Source organism: Elaeis guineensis, chromosome 5 (genome assembly GCF_000442705.2).
Source record: "Elaeis guineensis isolate ETL-2024a chromosome 5, EG11, whole genome shotgun sequence".
NCBI classification, from domain to species: Eukaryota; Viridiplantae; Streptophyta; class Magnoliopsida; order Arecales; family Arecaceae; genus Elaeis; species Elaeis guineensis.
The window spans coordinates 61,514,171-61,534,699 of NC_025997.2; the positions used below are offsets into that span (position 1 = coordinate 61,514,171).

The 20,529-nt window shown below is 46.1% G+C and overlaps 1 protein-coding gene across 16 annotated transcripts in view; it reads left to right on the forward strand.

Annotated features, from left to right (window-relative positions):
* LOC105034361 (uncharacterized) overlaps window positions 1-20,529 on the forward strand; it is a 115,622-nt gene that overhangs the window by 30,428 nt on the left and 64,665 nt on the right. For all 16 annotated transcript variants that reach the window (XR_012141537.1, XR_012141534.1, XR_012141535.1 and 13 more), the window contains one exon: window positions 4,030-4,081. Coding sequence is in view for 12 of the 16 variants with exons in the window: in XM_073257941.1 (XP_073114042.1) it covers window positions 4,030-4,081 (52 nt within the window). In the remaining 4 variants the exon portion in view is untranslated. The remainder of the gene's footprint in view (window positions 1-4,029; window positions 4,082-20,529) is intronic.

Below are 20,529 nucleotides of genomic sequence, written 5' to 3' on the forward strand. Positions count from 1 at the left end.
ATTCTTACTGTATGTTATTTCATAAATCATATGCCCTCATCCATGTTGCATGATCAAATTTTCTTTTCGATTTTATTTTCTAAGGACTCCCTGAATGTCTTACCTTCTAGAGTCTTTGGGTGCACTTGTTTTGTTCATCAGTTTGGTCCTATTCATGATAAGTTATCCTCGAGATCCATAAAATGTATCTTTCTCGGATATTCTCGATTCCAAAAGGGATATAGGTGCTACTCTTCTGTTCTTTATCGTGTCTTTATATCGTTTGACGTCACGTTCTTTGAGTCCATTCTTTATTTTTCTCCTAGATCTAAGTCTATTGTCCCTCATGAAGAGTCTGTATCTATTGGGCTGCCTGTATCTCTTCCCACTGGTGACACATCCTCGTCATTTATGCCCATTCCTCTATCTCCATCTAGATTGGATCAGCCGAATTTTCAGACATATCAGCATCGTGCACCACCTAGGATCTTTTCTACTGAGCCCACGGATTCAACACCAGCACCAATCGCTTTTCTGCCAGATAGTCCTACTACACCAACTCCTTTTGGTCTAGATGTTCTTATTGCTTTGTGCAAAGGTACTCGAACAAAACATCCCATTGATCGTTTTGTTAGTTATCTATCCTTGTCTTCAAGATATTCTATCTTTATTTTCTCGCTTGCTTCGGTCTCTATTCCTTGTACTGTTACAAAGGCACTTGCTCATTCCGATTGGAAGCAGGTGATGGATGATGAGATGTCTGCACTGCGTGTTTTGGATACTTGGGATCTTGTTCTATTTCCTCTAGGTAAGTCTATTGTTGGTTGTCGCTGGATTTATATTGTTAAGTGTTCTCCTGATGGGCAGGTTGACAGATTGAAGGCTCAGCTGGTTGCAAAGGGTTTTACTCAGATGTTTGGCTAAGATTATCTTGATACATTCTCACTTGTGGCTAAACTCACATCTGTTCGTCTTCTCCTAAGTTTAGCTACTATCTTTCACTGGCTTCTTCATCAGTTGAATATTAAGAATGTGTTTCTACATGGTGATCTTCACGAGGAGATTTATGTGGAGCAACCTCTTGGGTATGTTGCTCAGGGAGAGTATGTATGTCGGTTGAAGAAGTCATTATATGGCTTAAAGCAGTCTCCCCGAGCCTGGTTTGGGAAGTTCAGCTCTTTTATTCTTTAGTTCGGCCTTCTCAGAAGTACTTCTGATTATTCGATTTTCTATAGGTATTCGAAGTCAGGCAAGCATATTCTTTTGATTGTTTATGTAAATGACATTGTTATTACTGGTGATGATAGTGATGGCATTACTGCTCTGAAGGATTATTTATATCAGCAATTTCAGATCAAAAATTTGGGAGAGTTATGATACTTTTTTGGTATTGAGTTTGCTCGGTCTCGTTAGGGTATAGTTATGAATCAAAGGAAGTATGTACTTGACATATTGGAGGAGACAGGTATGTTAGGGTCTCGTCCTGTTGATACTCCCATGGATCCTAATGTACGACTTGTTCCTGGTCAGGGGGAGCCTTTGTCAGATCCTAAAAGATATCTTACAGTCACTAGGTTAGATATATCTTTTGCTGTTAGTGTCGCCAGCTAGTTTTTCGACTCTTCTACTGTTTGTTATTGGAAGGCTGTTGTTCGCATTCTGAGATGTCTAAAGAGTCCACCAGGCAAAAAGTTATTTTACTAGGATCGTGGTCATAGTCAGGTAGTTGGCTATACAGATGCAGATTGGGCAAGATTTCCCTCAGATGGGCGATCTACTTTTGGATATTGTGTCTTTTTTTATGTAATCTAATCTCATGGAAGAGCAAGAAGCAGGGAGTTGTTGCTCGTTCCAATGCTGAGGCGGAATATCGTGCTATGGCTTTAACCATATGTGAGCTGGTATGGTTAAAGTTCTCTTACGGGAGCTTGGGATTATTCAACCTGAGCCTATGAAGTTGTTCTGTGATAACCAGGCTGCTCTTCATATCACCTCGAACCCTGTGTTTTATGAGCCTACAAAGCACATTGAGATAGATTGTCGTTTTGTTTGAGAAAAGCTACAGTCTGATATTATTTTTACGACTTTTGTAAGCTCTAACGATCAGCTAGCTAATATATTTACTTAGTCATTGAGGGGACTAAGGATGAATTATATTTGTAACAAGTTGGGGCTTCATAATATTTACGCTCCAGCTTGAAGGGGAGTGTTAAATTAGATAGCATATTATGTTAATATATAAATCATTGTGAATATTCCCGGTATAATCCTATTTAGAATAAATATCAAATCAGTATAATCTTAAACAAAAAATATATCAAATCCTGTTTAGGAAATATATCATTAGGAGATCAATAGGTTCATTGTACCTAGATCTTCTTGCTCTATATATAGAGCCTCTTGTAACATGAAAGATATACAATCATTTTTATCTTTACCTATCTATTTCTCTCTCCTCTCTTCCTAGTGTTTCTAACAAGGGTTCTTTCTATAGATCCTATCTTTTATAATTTTCAAATTATTTCTAAAAATTTTAAAAATTATAATTTTTGAAATAATGACTATTCTAACATGGGAAGTAACTGTTGTTCTAATAGCTAGGCTGCTAACCTTGCCTCCATAGAGTGGGAGACGGGGGGTGGGGGGCCTCGTTGGGGCTTAGCTTAGAGAAAAAGTGTGAGAGAGATTAACATAGAGAGTGAGAAAATGGGAAAGAAATAAAGAGAATGAGAAAGTCAAAGAGAGAGGGCACAATACCCTCTCGGCTTTCTCTACACACTTGAGGGGAGAGAGAGAGAAAGGGAGAGAGATATAGAGAAAGAGAAAGGGAAGCCATGGGGTGGTGCTCGACAGTGAAGGGTGGAGGAGAATACAGTAGGGAGAGGGGGAGATATGGGAGGATGAGATGGTGGAAGAGGGAGGGCTTGTTACCCTCTCGCCTTCTTCTTTCACACCCACATGCAGAGAGGGTGAGAGAGACAGGCATTAGCATTGGGTGGGTGCGAGAGAGAGAAGGCATGAGAGGAGTGGGGCTAGAGCTGGCTATGGATCATGTGAGAAATAGGGGATTCTCCCCTATTTTTGTGTTACAGTAGGGGAAGGGTACCGCCTCACAGGAGGCCTGGTGAAGTCCGAGGCCGTGGGCTAGGTATCACAAGAAGGCTTGGCAAATTGGATATATTATAATGTATGTGGATTATATAAATTATTGTTCTGATAAATAAATAAATTTTATATTATGGTTCATCTTCACCATGAAACACGTTATTCTTATTAAATAAACAAATTTTATATTATGATTCATCTTCACCATGAAACATGTTATTCTTTTCAGAAATTTAGAAAAAAAAAAAAGACAAGTTTTCTGTCTTCTATTTTTTGGAGCCGGAAAAGTGACATCAGTTCCAAACGCAGCAGGTTATTAGAGCTATGCTTGTTGCTCGTTGTGAATGAAAGGGTGGTGGGAGGTGCAAGTGCTTCCAAAAGTAAATTAAAGAGTTTCATCTACATAACAAAATCGATCTTAGATCTTGAAATCATCGGACAAAAAATCTGAACATGAAGTATATCCAAGTATAAAGCTGTCTGCAGTCTACATTCATGTCAGGGAGATAATAATGTTTGAAAATATAATGGTGTTGCCAGGTCCACCAAGAATCTTTGAATAGAATGAATTGTTGCATCTTGACATTTTCTACAGGCAAAAAGGCTTGAATTTTCCAGGCTGACTATTCACAAATGCCATCCTCTTGCACTTTAGCAAGTCTCTGTTTCAGAAACCTTGTGCATCAAAAATTAAAATGAAGAAATGAAAACCATGTAGCTTGTGATGTATGTTATCCTACATGGATGACTAATAACATATGTTTTTTTCCTGTTTTTCTGAGTGCGTTTCTTTATGTTATTTCTTCCTTATATGTTCTTTCTCGCTTTCTTGTATCTTCTGCAGGTCTCATTCTTGAGTGGATTATACCTTATTTTGTCCAAAGTTACTCTTAGTTGAGATATCTTTATTGAATTTCTTCTTCTGATACAATGTATTCAACCCAGGAGATGATTGAGTTGGAGGCAAGGCGTGAACATGTTAGACAAAATGTTGCATGTATGTATTTGCTGATCTTGATTATCATCCACTTCTGATCATGTTCCTATGTAGTTTTCTAAATATGATAACTTTCTGCTGAAAGGATCGTAAAAGGTATCCTTTTTTATGGAGATATAGATAGCATGACTAGCTTAGCTGGAATTTATTAATCATTATTATTCTAATTGATCGTGCTGTATATCAGTGGACTGTGAATTGATTTCACTTTGTAGAACTGTTTACTTTGTACGGTTGTTTACATTGGATCATATAGATCCGCTCTATAGTTCCTTTCGTTGTTTATTCAATACATTATGAATAAGTAGGGTTTTAGTGGCGTCTATGATCCATACCATTGACAGAATGTATGGTTATTCTACAAGAGAGAACAATGGGCAAACTGCAATTGCATTGCGATGAACATTTTAGAAAAACAGAAAACAAAGTGTGTCAGAAAATGTTAAATCACTGTCGGCTGGTATATATAAAATGTATGTCTCCATCCCTTCTTGGCCTCTCTATATTACCAAATCTTATCTATTGCAGGAAGGTCAAAGACAAGAAACCATGACAACCAAACTGATGCAGGATAGGGAAAGGAATAAGAATTTCTTTGGTTTTGTAGGGCTTAAGTTACAAAGCTGAAAATATGTCTGCTACTCAAAACTAAATTTGAGTTTTGGATAGATCTGAATTAAGAAAATGACTAATTGTTGGATTTGTAAGAAAATGAGTAACTTTTGGATTGTTTATTGTGGATGCATTGGGCCAAGTAGAGAATTGAAAACTGGCTTTCATTGGGGATTTGAAGGAGTTCTATGGAGATACCATTAAAAACATTGATTTGCCTTTATTTCAATGGACATGTTTCAGATAATTTGGGAAACCATTTAGATAAACAAGAGAAGGGCAAGGGAATAAATGAAAAATTGGCTAGGATAGGATATAATGCAGGAAATTTAGGCTTATTGATGAAAAACAAGGGCAGGAAAGAGCTAATGATTCGTTCAATTGGGATCTGTCAAATTAAGGGGTAATTTGGTAATTCTCGGGAATTATTTATTTGGGAAAATAATTGGAGGGAAAAATAAATTTTACCACATTTGATGGTGGAAAAATTACTCCAGAAAATAGCACCAGAAAAAAGATTACTATTTTTTGTTGGAGGTAATTTTGTACGGGAATATTGTCAAATTTCTATTAATACCCTTGAATTGTTCAAGTAACAATATCGTTTTTGTTCGGTCCATTTGTTGGCCATTTATGGCCTAATTACATGAAGGCTATCAATACCGACTATTTTGAATATTGAAATATATTTACTTGAATTAATAAATATTTGTACATTAATTATACATACATTAGAACATATATCTCTTATTATAAGTAAGTTTATCTTTGGTATATTAATAAGTATATGGATGATAAATTTTATAAATACATTTAGTAATAGATAAATATATTACTTATTAGTAAAATACAATGTTAGATTTATTAATTATTTACTAAAAAATAATATTTGTTAGTAAATACATTAATATATTAATTATATTATTATTTATGAATAATATTTTTAGTATTTTATATAATTAGTTTTTGTTAAAATTGATATATTTATTAGTACATGAATTAATAATATATTTATAAGATATTATACTTGTTGGTGCAAAAATCCACCTGCGTCGGAAAAGCTGGAGTCGAGGGAGTCGCGGTCGCCGTCGGGATCTGCAAAAGAAGTCTAAACCGGAGTTGGGGTTGCTCCGGCAAGATCCTCCGACGCTCAAGTCAGTTCTCTGCCTCAACAAGAATGGAGTGCTCGAACGGAAATTTTAGCAGAGTTTCTAGGTAAAAACGAGAGCTTAGAGAATAACGTATCTGGGGTCCCCCTTTTATAGGCGGAGGGAGCAACAGACTGATAGCGATGTCTGTAACTGTCTGGCAGTGGGCTGCCCAGAGTCAGGGGGAGTTTGTTGCGAAGAGTAGTGGGGTGGAATCGTGGCTATCACCGGGACACGCCACGCGGAGTCTGTCGCGGGGAGTGGAGCGGCGTCCGTTGTCGCGACTTGCCAGAGGATGGAAGAATCGCGCGGTATCCGTCGCAGGAAGTGGAGCAGGATAGTGGGCATCATAGTGGTCTGCCAGGGAGTAATGGGGCCGCGCGGAATCCGTCGCAGGAGGTGGGGCAGGATCGTGGCCGTTGCTGCGTCACGTCAGGGAGTGCAGACCTGTCGGCTGAAGTTCGGCTGGAGCGTCTGGCGGAGAGAGGTGGTTAGCTATCCGTTTGAGAGGAGCTTGGAGTCTGGCTCCCGTAAGAGTCCGGACGAAGTCTTCCTTCAGTCGAAGTTGGGGACGAGGTCCGGCTCCCGTGAGAGTCCGGACGGAGTCCTCCCGCAGTCGGAGTCGGAGACGAGGCCCGGCTCCCGTAGGGGTCCGGGCGGAGTCTTCCTGCGATTAAAGTCAGGGGCGAAGTCCGGCTCCCGTAGGAGTCCGGACGAAGCTTACCAGCAGTTGAAGTTGGTGACGGAGCCCGGCTCCCGTAGGAGTCCGGGCGGAGTCTACTTGGCAGTTGGAGTTGTGGGCGGAGTCCGGCTCCCGTAGGAGTCCGGGTGGAGTCTGCTTGCGGTCGGAGTTGTGGGCGGAGTCTGGCTCCCGTAGGAGTCCGGACGAGGTCTGTCTGCAGCCGGAGTCGGGGATGAGGCCCGGCTCCCGTAGGGGTCCGGGCGGAGTCTTCCTGCAATTAAAGTCAGGGGCGAAGTCCGGCTCCCGTAGGAGTCCGGACGAAGCTTACCAGCGGTTGAAGTTGGTGACGGAGCCCGGCTCCCGTAGGAGTCCGGGCGGAGTCTGCTTGCGGTCGGAGTTGTGGGCGGAGTCTGGCTCCCGTAGGAGTCCGGATGAGGTCTGTCTGCAGCCGGAGTCGGGGACGAGGCCCGGCTCCCGTAGGGGTCCGGGCGGAGTCTTCCTGCAAGTAAAGCCAGGGGCGAAGTCCGGCTCCCGTAGGAGTCCGGACGAAGCTTACCAGCGGTTGAAGTTGGTGACGGAGCCCGGCTCCCGTAGGAGTCCGGGCGGAGTCTGCTTGCGGTCGAAGTTGTGGGCGAAGTCCGGCTCCCGTAGGAGTCCGGACGAGGTCTATCTGCAGCCGGAGTCGGGGACGAGGCCCGGCTCCCGTAGGGGTCCGGGCGGAGTCTTCCTGCAAGTAAAGCCAGGGGCGAAGTCCGACTCCCATAGGAGTCCGGACGAAGCTTACCAGCGGTTAAAGTTGGTGACGGAGCCCGGCTCCCGTAGGAGTCCGGGCGGAGTCTGCTTGCGGTCGGAGTTGTGGGCGGAGTCCGGCTCCCGTAGGAGTCCGGACGAGGTCTGTCTGCAGCCGGAGTCGGGGACGAGGCCCGGCTCCCGCAGGGGTCCGGGCGGAGTCTTCCTGCAATTAAAGTCCGGGGCGAAGTCCGGCTCCCGTAGGAGTCCGGACGAAGCTTACCAGCGGTTGAAGTTGGTGACGGAGCCCGGTTCCCGTAGGAGTCCGGGCGAAGTCTGCTTGCGGTCGGAGTTGTGGGCGGAGTCCGGCTCCCGTAGGAGTCCGGACGAGGTCTGTCTGCAGCCGGAGTCGGGGACGACTCGTGAGGGTTAATCCCGTTGAGAACTTCGGCTGAGGGTATTTATACCCAACACCAGTCCTCCTACTTCTGAGTTTGAATTTCGAATGAAGTACAGAGAGGTTTGCACAGCCGAAGTTGCCCCCTTGAATCTTGTGCACGGCTGCCCTCAGATATTTTGGCATTAAATGTGCGCGTGCCCGAGTCTTTTCGAATCGGGGTGATACGAAGGGATCCTTCGAAATTCCCGTCGGTACGCTGGCCCAGGTACGGTGCAGTAATGGCTCTATCAGCCGTCAGCCGCTTTTAGCCGCCTGCCGTGGTGAGTGGGACACGTGTCGAGCGCCGGCCGGCCTGGGGGGATTCGCGATCATTATGGCGCCGGATCCCAGGGTCTATTTAAACCCGTCCTTCCGCCTTTAGGGGCCCTATTCCGCTTGAGAATTCTATCGATATCTGCCCTTTCTTCGAGAGCCCTGATTCTCTTGGCGTCTTCTTGGGCCATAGGCGTCCTTCGAGTCGTCCCTGTCCTCGCCCCTCTGCATCCCTCAGAGCGATCTAGGTTAGTCCCAGAACCTTTGTTTTTCTTCCTGCCACTTAGGGGTCTTTTCTTTGCCATTTTCTTCTGTCGTATTCCTCTGAGTTAGTCTCCTGTGACCTCTCGTTTGAAGGTATTCGAAATGTCTTCCGGTACTTCCGCTTCCAGCGGTTCCGGGAGTTCTTCCGCCTCAACCCCCCAGGTCCCCCGTTCTGTAGATGAACCCGTACCTGGGGCGGGGCCTCGCCCAGTTTTTGCGCCGGGTGCCATTCCCTGCTCCCTGACTCTGGATGAACTCCTTCTGATAAGGGTTCAGTATGGAGTTCCTCCGAAGTACGACCTGGAGCTGCCTGGCCCCTCCGACCGGGCTAGCGCTCCCCATCCGGTCGTTTTTGCCTGTATCAGGAGGCGTTCCGTGCCGGACTCCGACTTTCGCTTCCGTCCTTTGTCGTCGCCCTCTTCCGGTTCTTAGATATCTCTTTGGCTTCAGTTGCTCCGAATTCTTTCAGATTTTTGATAGGATTTCTCTCCCTTTGCCACGTAGTCGAGGTCCAGCCGTCCCTCTCTCTATTTAGGCATTTCTATACCTTCAAGCGTCACCCTTCGGCGAAGGACTGGTGGTATTTCTCCCCTCAGTTTGGCAAGAAGGGGTTGCTGAAAGGTGCCCCCTCTTCAATCCACAACTGGAAGGAGAAATACCTCTTCGTCCACTGCTCGACCTTGAGGTTGGGGCTGCCCCCTTGGGGCTCTCTGAGGGACTGTCCGCCGGGCTCCCAGCCTGGGGGAGGACGACCTCCAGGCCGTCCGGAAGCTTCTTGACTATTCCGCTCCTTCCTTTCCCAATCTTCTGAGGGAGCAATTTTTGTTCAACATCGGCCTGAGCCCCCAGGATCCTGCGAGTACTCCATCTTTTCCTTTCTCTTCTTTTCTTCTGTCCTTCTTTTTCTTTCTTTTTCTTCTCTCTTCTTCTTTTTTTTTTTGTGTGCTACTCCCTTTTTCGTCCCATTATTGATTTCTGATCTCTCCCCTTTTTTTTTTTTTCTTTTTAGGAATGGACGCCGAAGCAGCACGGATGCTCGCCAGGGGCCTCAAGGCCCACAAAAGAAAAGGTGCCACGGTCTCCGGATCAGCAAAGAAGGCCAGGGTGGAGGAGACGAGCCTGGCCGCGCCTGTCCAGGCGGCCCCCGTGATCGACGTTTCTTCGAACGCCGAACCAACGGCCCCCCGGGCCTCTTCAAGGAGTCCGCCGACTGGAGCTCCCATTTCGGGGGTCCGCTCCACGGAGGCGCCCGTAGTCGAGAGGAGGAGGAGAAGGAAGTCGGTGGCCCGCAGGGTGGGCAGCCGCCGAGCCGCCGCTGACGAGTCCCTCGGTTCTGAAGAGGAGCCGGAGAATCCCTTCAATGATAGGGACCTGATCAAGCGGTTGATCGACGGCTGCATTCTGCCTGAAGTCGTCGAGAGGATCGACCGCACCGATCCTGAGCAGCGGGTTTGGGACTCCCTAGGGTCCTTGAGGTAAACAAATCTTTATTTAACCGGCTATTCGACCCTTGTTCTGATCCCCTAACCGCCCTTGCAGATTGGGCACCAGCTCTTCGCCAATATCGAGGCGACGAACCGGACGAGGAGGGACGCCATCCAGGTGGAGGAGCGTCGCCGGGCCGAGGTCGCTCGCCTCAAAGAAAAGGCAGCCGAAGTAGTTGCCCTCCAGGAGGCCCTGGAGAGAGAAAAGCAGGCCCGGAAGGAAGAGAGGCAGACTTCGGAGGAGACGGTGAGGAAGGCGGAGGCCGAGGTCGCCAACTTGGCGGAGCAGATTCCGGTCCTGGTCTCGGAGGCCAGGGTTCTTGCAGTGGAGGAGTTCAAGGCCTCCGCAGAGATGAGGGACCTGAACGTCAGGTTCGGCCAAGAAGCATTCATCAAGGGGTTCGAGCTCTGTCAGGAGAAGGTGGTCAGGAAATTTCCCGAGCTCGACCTCAGCTTCTTGGGCGAGGAGTCTGAGGATGAGGCCGGTCCTTCTCCTGCCGCTACTGCTGCCGCAGCCCCCACTCCAGGAACACCGAGCTCTCCAACTCCTGCTTCTGAGGTCTGAGACCTCCGACCTTGTATCTTTCTTTTACTGCTGTTTTTCTTTTCCTTTTTGTCTTCAAGAATCATTCAATCAATAAAGTTGAATTTCTTGTCGTGGATGGCTTCTCCTTCCTTTCTTCTCTCTGCTTTTCTTTCTGTGATGAGACGCGTCTTGACGCTTTTGCCTCCCGATGGCAGTGCCCTGCCGAAGCACTTCCCCTGCCCCTGGGGATCCCGCTGAAGTCCACGATCCGGCGATTGAGGAAGTTCTTCACTTGACAAAAGGGGCGAAGAAGATGGAAGGCGAGCTTCGCAGGTTGAGAGAGGGTCATTCTGAAGCCACCGCGGAGGCCGCCCGCTTTCGGAATCTCCACGTGAAGGGGATCATGGAGTATAGCCGGAGGAAGGCGGACTTCGCGAAGGAGCTTGAGGAATACAAGAAGAGCGCCAACGACCGAATTTGGGCTCAAGCTGCCAAGATTAGTGCTCTCAGGGTGGAACTGTCGGCTGCGAAGGAGAGGATCGGCCAGCTGGAAGGAAGTTCGTCCCGGCTCTTGGCTCGGGCCGACGGCGACCGGGAGTGGTCGAAGAAGGTCTCTGACCTTCAGCAGCAGCTTCAGGACGTCGAGGTGAGCTACGACGTGCATCGGGCCGGTTGGCGCAGGCAGGTGGATGAATATAAAGGGAGACTCAGGGTGGCGGCCGATGAAGTCGTCCGTCTTCAGAGGCAGCTGGCTGACAGGGCTCAGCTTACTTCTGCTTGGGATTCTAATGAACTCCAGTCCCTAAGAGGAACCGTCGAAGGGCTTTCTGTCGCCCTCGGGGAAAGGACGGCTGAGCTGCAGCAATTGAAGATCCAGCTGGCATACGAGCAGCAGGCCGTCACGGACGCGGAGGCGGAATCTGAGGTCCTGAGAAAGAGGCGTCGAGAGGCGGAGACCGAAAGCCAGCGACTTCGTCGGGCGCTCCAGGTCGCGCTGCTGAAAAAGAGAGAGCTAGAAGAAGAAGTTGAGAATCTGAGGCAGTCCTGGATAAGGGGTGGAGCAGATAATTCTAGGTCGGAAGGAGCAGAGCTTCCCTAGGGCTCTTTTTGACCTTCTGTCTTTTCATGTATACATTTTCCCTTTTGTTGTTTTGTCTCGCTTTTGTCGTTTTGCTTTTCCTCCCTTGGCCTTCTGGGTTTCGTGGTGTATATTTCGCAAATGGAATGAAAAGAAGATTTTGTGTTACCTCGTCCGCGTATTGTATTAAATTGTCGTCCGCCGAACTTCTCTTGTCGTTCGACTTGTCCGATGTTGACGTCGTTTGGAGGTGCCCAATCGTCGATACGCTGATTTACTTTTCTCGTCATCCATGGCCGTAGGCTCGAGCTTGGTGGTCCGATCTCCGTATTACCCCGAAGGTGTCGCTGTTTTCTTGACCTGTGTCGAGAGCCCTTTTAGAGGCCGGGGGCGCCTGGTAGGAACTTCCCGTCTTTGTTGAGACGAGGTTTCTTACGTCTTTGGCGTAGTTTGTCCTTCATCTGTTTTCGATGTAGTTCGTCGCTTTCTTTTTTAATTTCCCCCCTCCTTTCGGAGTGAGGGTCCTCCCCTTGCCTTTCGCGGGGTTGCGTAGAAGTGTAGAGGTGCTGCTGAGGGGCTTTTTCCCTTCATCCGATCTTGTTGGGCGGCCGGGTTTCGTCACCGTCAGGACGAGGTTCTCCTTCTATTCCTGACGTAGTTGATCTCAGCTCAGGTTAGGACGAGGTTCTCCTCCTGTTCCCAACAGGACCGCGGGGGCACATAAGGCCCATCGTAAGGGCCTCTCCCTCCATCCGGTCTAAAAGAATCGGGCCTTCAACTTTGCTCATGTCAGGACGAGGTTCTCCTTCTGTTCCTGACATGGCTGTGGGGGTGCATTCGGGCATTGTAAGGCCTCTCCCCCCATCCGGTCTAAAAGAACCGGACCTTTGACTTTGCTCATGCCAGGACGAGGTTCTCCTCCTGTTCCTGACATGGCTGTGGGGGCGCATTCGGGCGTTGTAAGGCCTCTCCCCCCATCCGGTCTAAAAGAACCGGGCCTTTGACTTTGCTCATGCCAGGACGAGGTTCTCCTTCTGTTCCTGACATGGCTGTGGGGGCGCATTCGGGCGTTGTAAGGCCTCTCCCCCCATCCGGTCTAAAAGAACCGGGCCTTTGACTTTGCTCATATTAGGACGAGGTTCTCCTCCTGTTCCTAACACGGCCATGGGGGCGCCTAAGGGCCGTTATATGGGCCTCTCCCCCAATCCGATCTCAAGATAATCAGACTTTCATTTTATTTATGTTAGGATGAGGTTCTCCTCCTGTTCCTAACATAACCTTGTTTTAACTGTTTGAAGGGGTTATCCCCAGTCGTAACGAATCCATGCCAAATGGGAAGAACATGCAAAGTCGAAAGGAATTTAGATTCAGGGCAAAGTCGTAAGTGATACATTTACAGGTTTCCCGAGTTCCATGGTCGTGGAAGGTCTGCTCTTCCTTGAGGCCCTCTGGTGATGGAGTCGATGGTCCTGATTGGAGGCCGATCCCCGGGCTGCTCCTCCCTCCTTAACGGTTCAGGTTGCGGCAGGGCCCTTGGCCGATCTTCTCTACCCTCAGGCCGACGTCGGATGAACCTGTCGAGCCGACCTCGCCGGATGAGCTCCTCGATCTCGTCTTGGAGCTGGATGCATTCCTCCGTGTCGTGGCCGTGGTCGCGGTGGTAGAGACAGAACTTGTTGGGGTTGCGCTTCCCGGGGTGTGTGCGCATCCTTTCTGGCCTAGGGAGCTGCTCCCTGACGTCCATCAGTACCTGGGTCTTCGAGGCATTGAGGGGGGCGTAGTTGCGAAATCTTCCCGGCGGAGAACCCCGCCGAACCCCGCGATCCGGACTTCTCTGCCTACGTACTCGGGGAGGAGTATGGGCACGCTTGTGCCCAGGAGGGGATCGAGAATGCGGCCGAGCTTCTCTCGACCTTTTTTCGACTGCGGGCTTACTCGAGTCTCCCGCCTGCCGCTCTCTCGCGGTCTCCTCATCCTTCATTTTGAAGGCTTCTTCCGCTCGGGCGTACCCTTCAGTCCGAGCCAACAAATCAGCAAATCCCTGGGGTACTTCTTCTCTAGGGAGAACAAAAGGTCATTCTTCTGAAGGCCGCCCTTCAGAGCGGCCATTGCGACTGATTGGTCCAAATTCCGGACCTCCAGCGCTGCGACATTGAAACGGTTGATGTAGGCCTGAATGGACTCCCTCTCCCTCTGCCTGATATTAATAAGGGACTCCGAGCCCTTCCGGGGGCGTCGGCTGCTGACAAAATGGGCCACAAATTGGTGGCTCATCTGATCGAAGGAAAAGATGGTATCCGGCTTCAGCGTCGAGTACCAATTTCTCGCCGCTCTCTTCAAGGTGGAGGGGAAGGCTCGGCACAGGATGGCGTCAGGTGCGCCATGAAGCAGCATCATCGTCCGGAAGGCTTCCAGATGATCAATTGGGTCTGAAGTCCCGTCGTAGCTTTCGAACTGGGGAAGTTTGAAGTTTGACGGAATCGGTTCCTGCATGATCATTTGAGAAAAGGGGGGGTCAGTGCAAATATCCTCACCGTAAGCGGGGGGAGCGTGGCGGAGTTCTTCGATCCGTCGGTTCATCTCCTGGAGTCTCCGGTCCAGGAAATCCTCTCGATTCCGGGTCTCGAGGGTCCTCTGGCAGAATGGGGGCAGGGATCTTCCAGGGGTGGAGTCATGATCCGATTGAGGGTTCTCCACCCTCGGGTTCGTCTTCCCGGGAAAGACGGGGCGGCTGGCCCAAGTGGCCCGCCCCACTGTCGGATTCTGGCGTTCCGGTGACACCATTTCCAGGCGCACTGATGCCTGCGGCTGCTGCTGCTGCTGCTGTATGGCCTGTACAGCTTCAGTGAGGCCTCTGACCTACTGCGCCAGCAGATCAAATTGCTCCGCGCCGACCGCTGTCGCCGGAGGAGGCTGGGAAACTGGAGGTGAGGTCGGAGCCTGAGATCTGGTCGCGGAGGCTGTGGATCGTCGCGTGGACGCCTTGCGGGGAGGCATCGAACAAAGACCAAGTGGAGGAAGGAGGAGAGGACGCCGGAAAAGATGCCCGGGGGCGGTCCCGTTGAGCGCTCCTTTAAGAACAAGGATACTGCGAAGACACAGCCCTCCTTCTAGCGCCAATCCTGTTGGTGCAAAAATCCGCCTGCGTCGGAGAAGCTGGAGTCGAGGGAGTCGCGGTCGCCGCCGGGACCTGCAAAAGAAGTCTAAACTGGAGTTGGGGTTGCTCCGGCAAGACCCTCCGACGCTCAAGTCAGTTCTCTGCCTCAACAAGAATGGAGTGCTCGAACGAAAATTTTAGCAGAGTTTCTAGGTAAAAACGAGAGCTTAGAGAATAACGTATCTGGGATCCCCTTTTATAGGCGAAGGGAGCAACAGACTGATAGCGATGTCTGTAACCGTCTGGCAGTGGGCTGTCCAGAGTCAGGGGGAGTTTGTTGCGAAGAGTAGTGGGGTGGAATCGTGGCTATCACCGGGACACGCCACGCGGAGTCTGTCGCGGAGAGTGGAGCGGCGTCCGTTGTCGCGACTTGCCAGAGGATGGAAGAATCGCGCGGTATCCGTCGCAGGAAGTGGAGCAGGATCATGGGCATCATAGCGGTCTGTCAGGGAGTAATGGGGCCGCGCGGAATCCGTCACAGGAGGTGGGGCAGGATCGTGGCCGTTGCTGTGTCACGCCAGGGAGTGCAGACCTGTCGGCTGAAGTTCGGCTGGAGCGTCTGGCGGAGAGAGGTGGTTAGCTATCCGTTTGAGAGGAGCCCGGAGTCCGGCTCCCGTAAGAGTCCGGACGAAGTCTTCCTTCAGCCGAAGTTAAGGACGAGGTCCGGCTCCCGTGAGAGTCCGGACGGAGTCCTCCCGTAGCCGGAGTCGGAGACGAGGCCCGGCTCCCTTAGGGGTCCGGGCGGAGTCTTCCTGCGATTAAAGTTAGGGGCGAAATCCGGCTCCCGTAGGAGTCCGGACGAAGCTTACCAGCAGTTGAAGTTGGTGACGGAGCCCGGCTCCCGTAGGAGTCCGGGCGGAGTCTACTTGGCAGTTGGAGTTGTGGGCGGAGTCCGGCTCCCGTAGGAGTCCGGGCGGAGTCTGCTTGCGGTCGGAGTTGTGGGCGGAGTCCGGCTCCCATAGGAGTCCGGACGAGGTCTGTCTGCAGCCGGAGTCGGGGACGAGGCCCGGCTCCCGTAGGGGTCCGGGCGGAGTCTTCCTGCAATTAAAGTCAGGGGCGAAGTCCGGCTCCCGTAGGAGTCCGGACGAAGCTTACCAGCGGTTGAAGTTGGTGACGGAGCCCGGCTCCCGTAGGAGTCCGGGCGGAGTCTGCTTGCGGTCGGAGTTGTGGGCGGAGTCCGGCTCCCGTAGGAGTCCGGACGAGGTCTGTCTGCAGCCGGAGTCGGGGACGAGGCCCGGCTCCCGTAGGGGTCCGGGCGGAGTCTTCCTGCAATTAAAGTCAGGGGCGAAGTCCGGCTCCCGTAGGAGTCCGGATGAAGCTTACCAGTGGTTGAAGTTGGTGACGGAGCCCGGCTCCCGTAGGAGTCCGGGCGGAGTCTGCTTGCGGTCGGAGTTGTGGGCGGAGTCCGGCTCCCGTAGGAATCCGGACGAGGTCTGTCTGCAGCCGGAGTCGGGGACGAGGCCCGGCTCCCGTAGGGGTCCGGGCGGAGTCTTCCTGCAATTAAAGCTAGGGGCGAAGTTCGGCTCCCATAGGAGTCCGGACGAAGCTTACCAGCGGTTGAAGTTGGTGACGGAGCCCGGCTCCCGTAGGAGTCTGGGCGGAGTCTGCTTGCGGTCGGAGTTATGGGCGGAGTCCGGCTCTCGTAGGAGTCCGGACGATGTCTGTCTGCAGCCGGAGTCGGGGACGAGGCCCGGCTCCCGCAGGGGTCCGGGCTGAGTCTTCCTGCAATTAAAGCCAGAGGCGAAGTCCGGCTCCCGTAGGAGTCCGGACGAAGCTTACCAACGGTTGAAGTTGGTGACGGAGTCCGGCTCCCGTAGGAGTCCGGGCGAAGTCTGCTTGCGGTCGGAGTTGTGGGCGGAGTCCGGCTCCCGTAGGAGTCCGGACGAGGTCTGTCTGCAGCCGGAGTAGGGGACGACTCGTGAGGGTTAATCCCGTTGAGAACTTCGGCCGAGGGTATTTTATACCCAACAATACTTAACTATAAATGCATAAATATAATATATTAATTATATATTGTAATATATACAACATTAATATCAATAATATGTTAAATAATATATCAATATTGATTATATTTACTATATATAATAAATATATATTAATATTAATGTAAAAATATATTTCTTATTATAAGTAAGTTTTAGTATATGTTTGGTATATTAATAAGTATATGGATGATAAATTTTATAAATACATTTAGTAATAAACAAATATATTATTATTTATAAATAATATATCTATAATATCTTATACAATTAGTTTTTTATAATTGATATATTTATTAGTACATGAATTATTAGTATATTTATAAGATATTATAATTAATTATAAATGCATAAATATAATATATTAATTATATATTATAATATATACAACATTAATATCATAATATATTAAATAATATATCAATATATATTATATTTATTATATATAATAAATATATATTAATATTAATGTTTATTTAGTAAATATTAATTATATTATTATATATTTTATTAATATAAATATATTAATAATTTTAATAAAATATATAATAATGTAATTAATATATGAATTATATAGTCAATATTAATATTGATGTAATATAAGTAGGGGCATTTCTGTCGTGCATGATAATTTCAGAATACCTCCACTTGATAATCTAGAATTACCTCCATTCAGTAATCTAGCATGGGAAAAAATACCACCTTCTTGGTGGTATTTGGTTTGCTTTCTCTCTCATTAAAATAGGCATGAGACCCACAATTTATTTTACCATCTCTCTCATCCTCGCCAAACATGAAAATTTGATATGGGATTCATTTTCCTATCCTAGATTACCCCCAACCAAATGAACCCTAAAAGAAGATGAGAAAAATCTAAAGTTAAAGATTAAAATGTGGCTTCTCATCATCAAATTACCAACGTGTTACAAAAGGAGTCACTCGCCCAAAGCATAAAGCTGGACTGCAAAGGAAGAGAAGCCTGTCAGTTGAATAAATTAAAGTTACTATATGTTAAGGGTGAGTTGCTTATATTGTCTTATGGTATTTTGCAACTTAACGAATTTAATATATGAAGAGGAAGGAACCCCCATATTTTGTTGAGAGACAACCATGGCCTCCCATTTGAACTCAAAACAATATCAACTTTGATAGTTTTCTCTCTTGTCATGAAGCACATGACAAACACGAAGTATTTTAAGATTGCATACCTTATGCTTTAACAACCATTAACATGTTTGTCAGGATGATTACTTTTGTGATGAAAAGTGTTCGAAAGAACATCATTATGAACATAGAATAATGTTTGCATTAATCTTAGGGAATCAGATAGTTTGCAAAACAACTCAAAAGCATGATGGCTATATTATTGTGTACCACTAAACAAAGTACAACCTTGAGGATGAAATCATTCTAGAAGAGAGGAAGATTAGAAGCTTTATTTTTTCCACATTTAGTAAAAATAGGATATTGCAAGACTAAAGTTGTTTATGCTCATAAGCTATTCCAAAAACATAAATTTCTTGGTTGGTTGCATCACCTGCAAATCATTAAACCATGTTTTGTAGATACTGCACCTCCTGTACATCAAGTCCTGAAGATTGCGTCAAGGCAAATGGTAGTTGAAGAAGCTCCAACCAGTAATGCTGTGCCGTGCTGGAAGTCTTTTCATATGTTCAGTTGAGATTGACCACAAAAAAGATGGTAATGAGCATATTCTTTGGACAAAAGTAATATTTTAGGGTGCTGCAGAAAGGATTTAGAGGAATCCAGGAGGAACGACCTTACAACCCTAGAGAGTGGAGAGGGAGCTCATATGAAAGGCAAAGGGTTACTTTTTGTCATATCTATGAAAATAAATATTTGATGATATTTTAGAAGGAATGAAACAACAAGAATGTTATGTTGCAAAGAAGAACAAAATTCAGAAGTAAAGGAGCTCGAGAAAAATAAGGATGAACTGATTTGTTCCCTAGAAGTGTGTTATACCATGAAAGAGAGACAGCTATGCTTGATCCATCTTATGATGAAGCTATCCCAAAAGAAGTTTATGTGGATATTTAGGTTCTTGAAGGTAAACATGACTGTGAAGTTGTTGAATTAGAAAACCCATTTTTTGAAGTAGATATCACCTTGCCTAAAAAATGTTGAGGGCTCCTTTTTGTGGTTATCAGTATTCCTGCTTGATATGCATATTATGCAACATTTGTTTTTCTTTAGGTAATTTTGCATAACTAAAGAGTGAAAATGTGATGACAGGAGTGAATGAAGAATGTGGACCATGAGGATCATGGGCTGGTCAAAGGGCAAATATTTAATCCCTTATCTGAAAATGATGTTCATGAAAGTGCGATGCGTTCAAATTTCAATGGATATTTATTGGAAATTATAAGGGAAGATTGCAGCATGAAGGCCCTAAAAAGTGGAACAAATTCTTGCATAGTATTATGATCAAGGAATGTCGTACCGGACCGAACCGCCAGATATGGGACGTACCGAACCGGACCAGCGGCCAGTCGATCCGGTTTGGCCATTTTTTTCGGAAAACAGGTCTGAACTGCACTAAATCGGGCGGTTTGGCACGGTTCAGGGTCATACCGCCCGAAATTGGGCGGTATGGCTCGGTACTGTTTGGTTCGGCATTGAACCGAACCGTACCGACAAATATCACATGGGGGGTGGGGGGTGTAGTTGGGTCTGGGCTGTCATTTAATGACAGCCCAGGTGCTTTGTTGAGAGATCCGAGAGCTCTCTCAGAGAACTCCAGAGCTCGCTTGGAGGAGAATGAGATGCGAAAAAAATTAGAAAAAGAGAAAATAATTTTGTCAAATTGCAGCACTGGTTCGAAGACATACTTATTTTTGATCGGAAGTAAGGTAATGTATTATTCTTTTAGTAAATATTTTATTTTTTATATTTTTGTTGTTAAAAAAAGATAAGAACAAGTATGAAAATAAGAGAAAATCATGTCAAAATTATGATTTTGGTATGATTTGATCATATGTGATAAATCTTTGGAAGATCTACGTGATGACACTAAAATTATTGATTTTCATTAAATATATCTTTTTAAAATATTTATATATATTTATTCATAAAAAAATTATTAAAAAATAAATTCAAAAAATAAAAAATCAGAGTTTCAGAATCATGTTTAGAATGATTCAAGCTACTTAAATCTAACCTCAATTTTTTTTTAAATTTTTAAAATTAAAAATATTTTTATAATTATTTAAATAATATAAAAATATTATCAAATAAAAATATGTAAAAATAGTATTATATTTTAGTTAATTTGAAAATATTATTTGAAGCATATAACATATTTTTTTGAATTTATAAGTTTTAAAATTATTATTGAATTTTTTTTGAATTTATATATAATATTTTTTTAATAATTATTAAACTATCGTGTTTTGTTATACTTGTAGAAATTTGTAAGAACAAAATTCAGAGCATGACATTCATTGATTTTTATTAATTATATATATTTTAAATATATATTTATTCATAAAAAAATTATTAAAAAATAAATTAAAAAAATAAAAAATTAGAGTTTCAAAATCATGTTTAGAATGTTTCAAGCTACTTGAATCTAACCTCGGATTTTTTTAAAATTTTTAAAATTAAAAAATATTTTTATAATTATTTAAATAATAAAAAAATATTATCAAATAAAAAATATGTAAAATTAGTATTATCTTATAGTTAATTCAAAAATATTATTTGAAGCATATAACATATTTTTTTTGAATTTATGATTTTTAAAATTATAATTGAATTTTTTTTGAATTTATATATTATATTTTTTTAATAATTATTAAACTGTCATGTTTTGTTATACTTGCAGAAATGAATAAGAAGAGATTCAGAGCATGACGTTGGTCGGGATCATGACAAGATGCTCTCGGCTCGGCATCATTGGAAATGCAAATGGTGCAACATAGAGTTCAAGGGAGGAGAGGTGACTAGGTTGAAGCAGCATGTGGTTGGTGGTTATCCTGATGTGTCAATATGTTAGAAATGTAGGAGTTTTATGGTTTCATGCATGCATAATTTTTCAAAACTAGTACG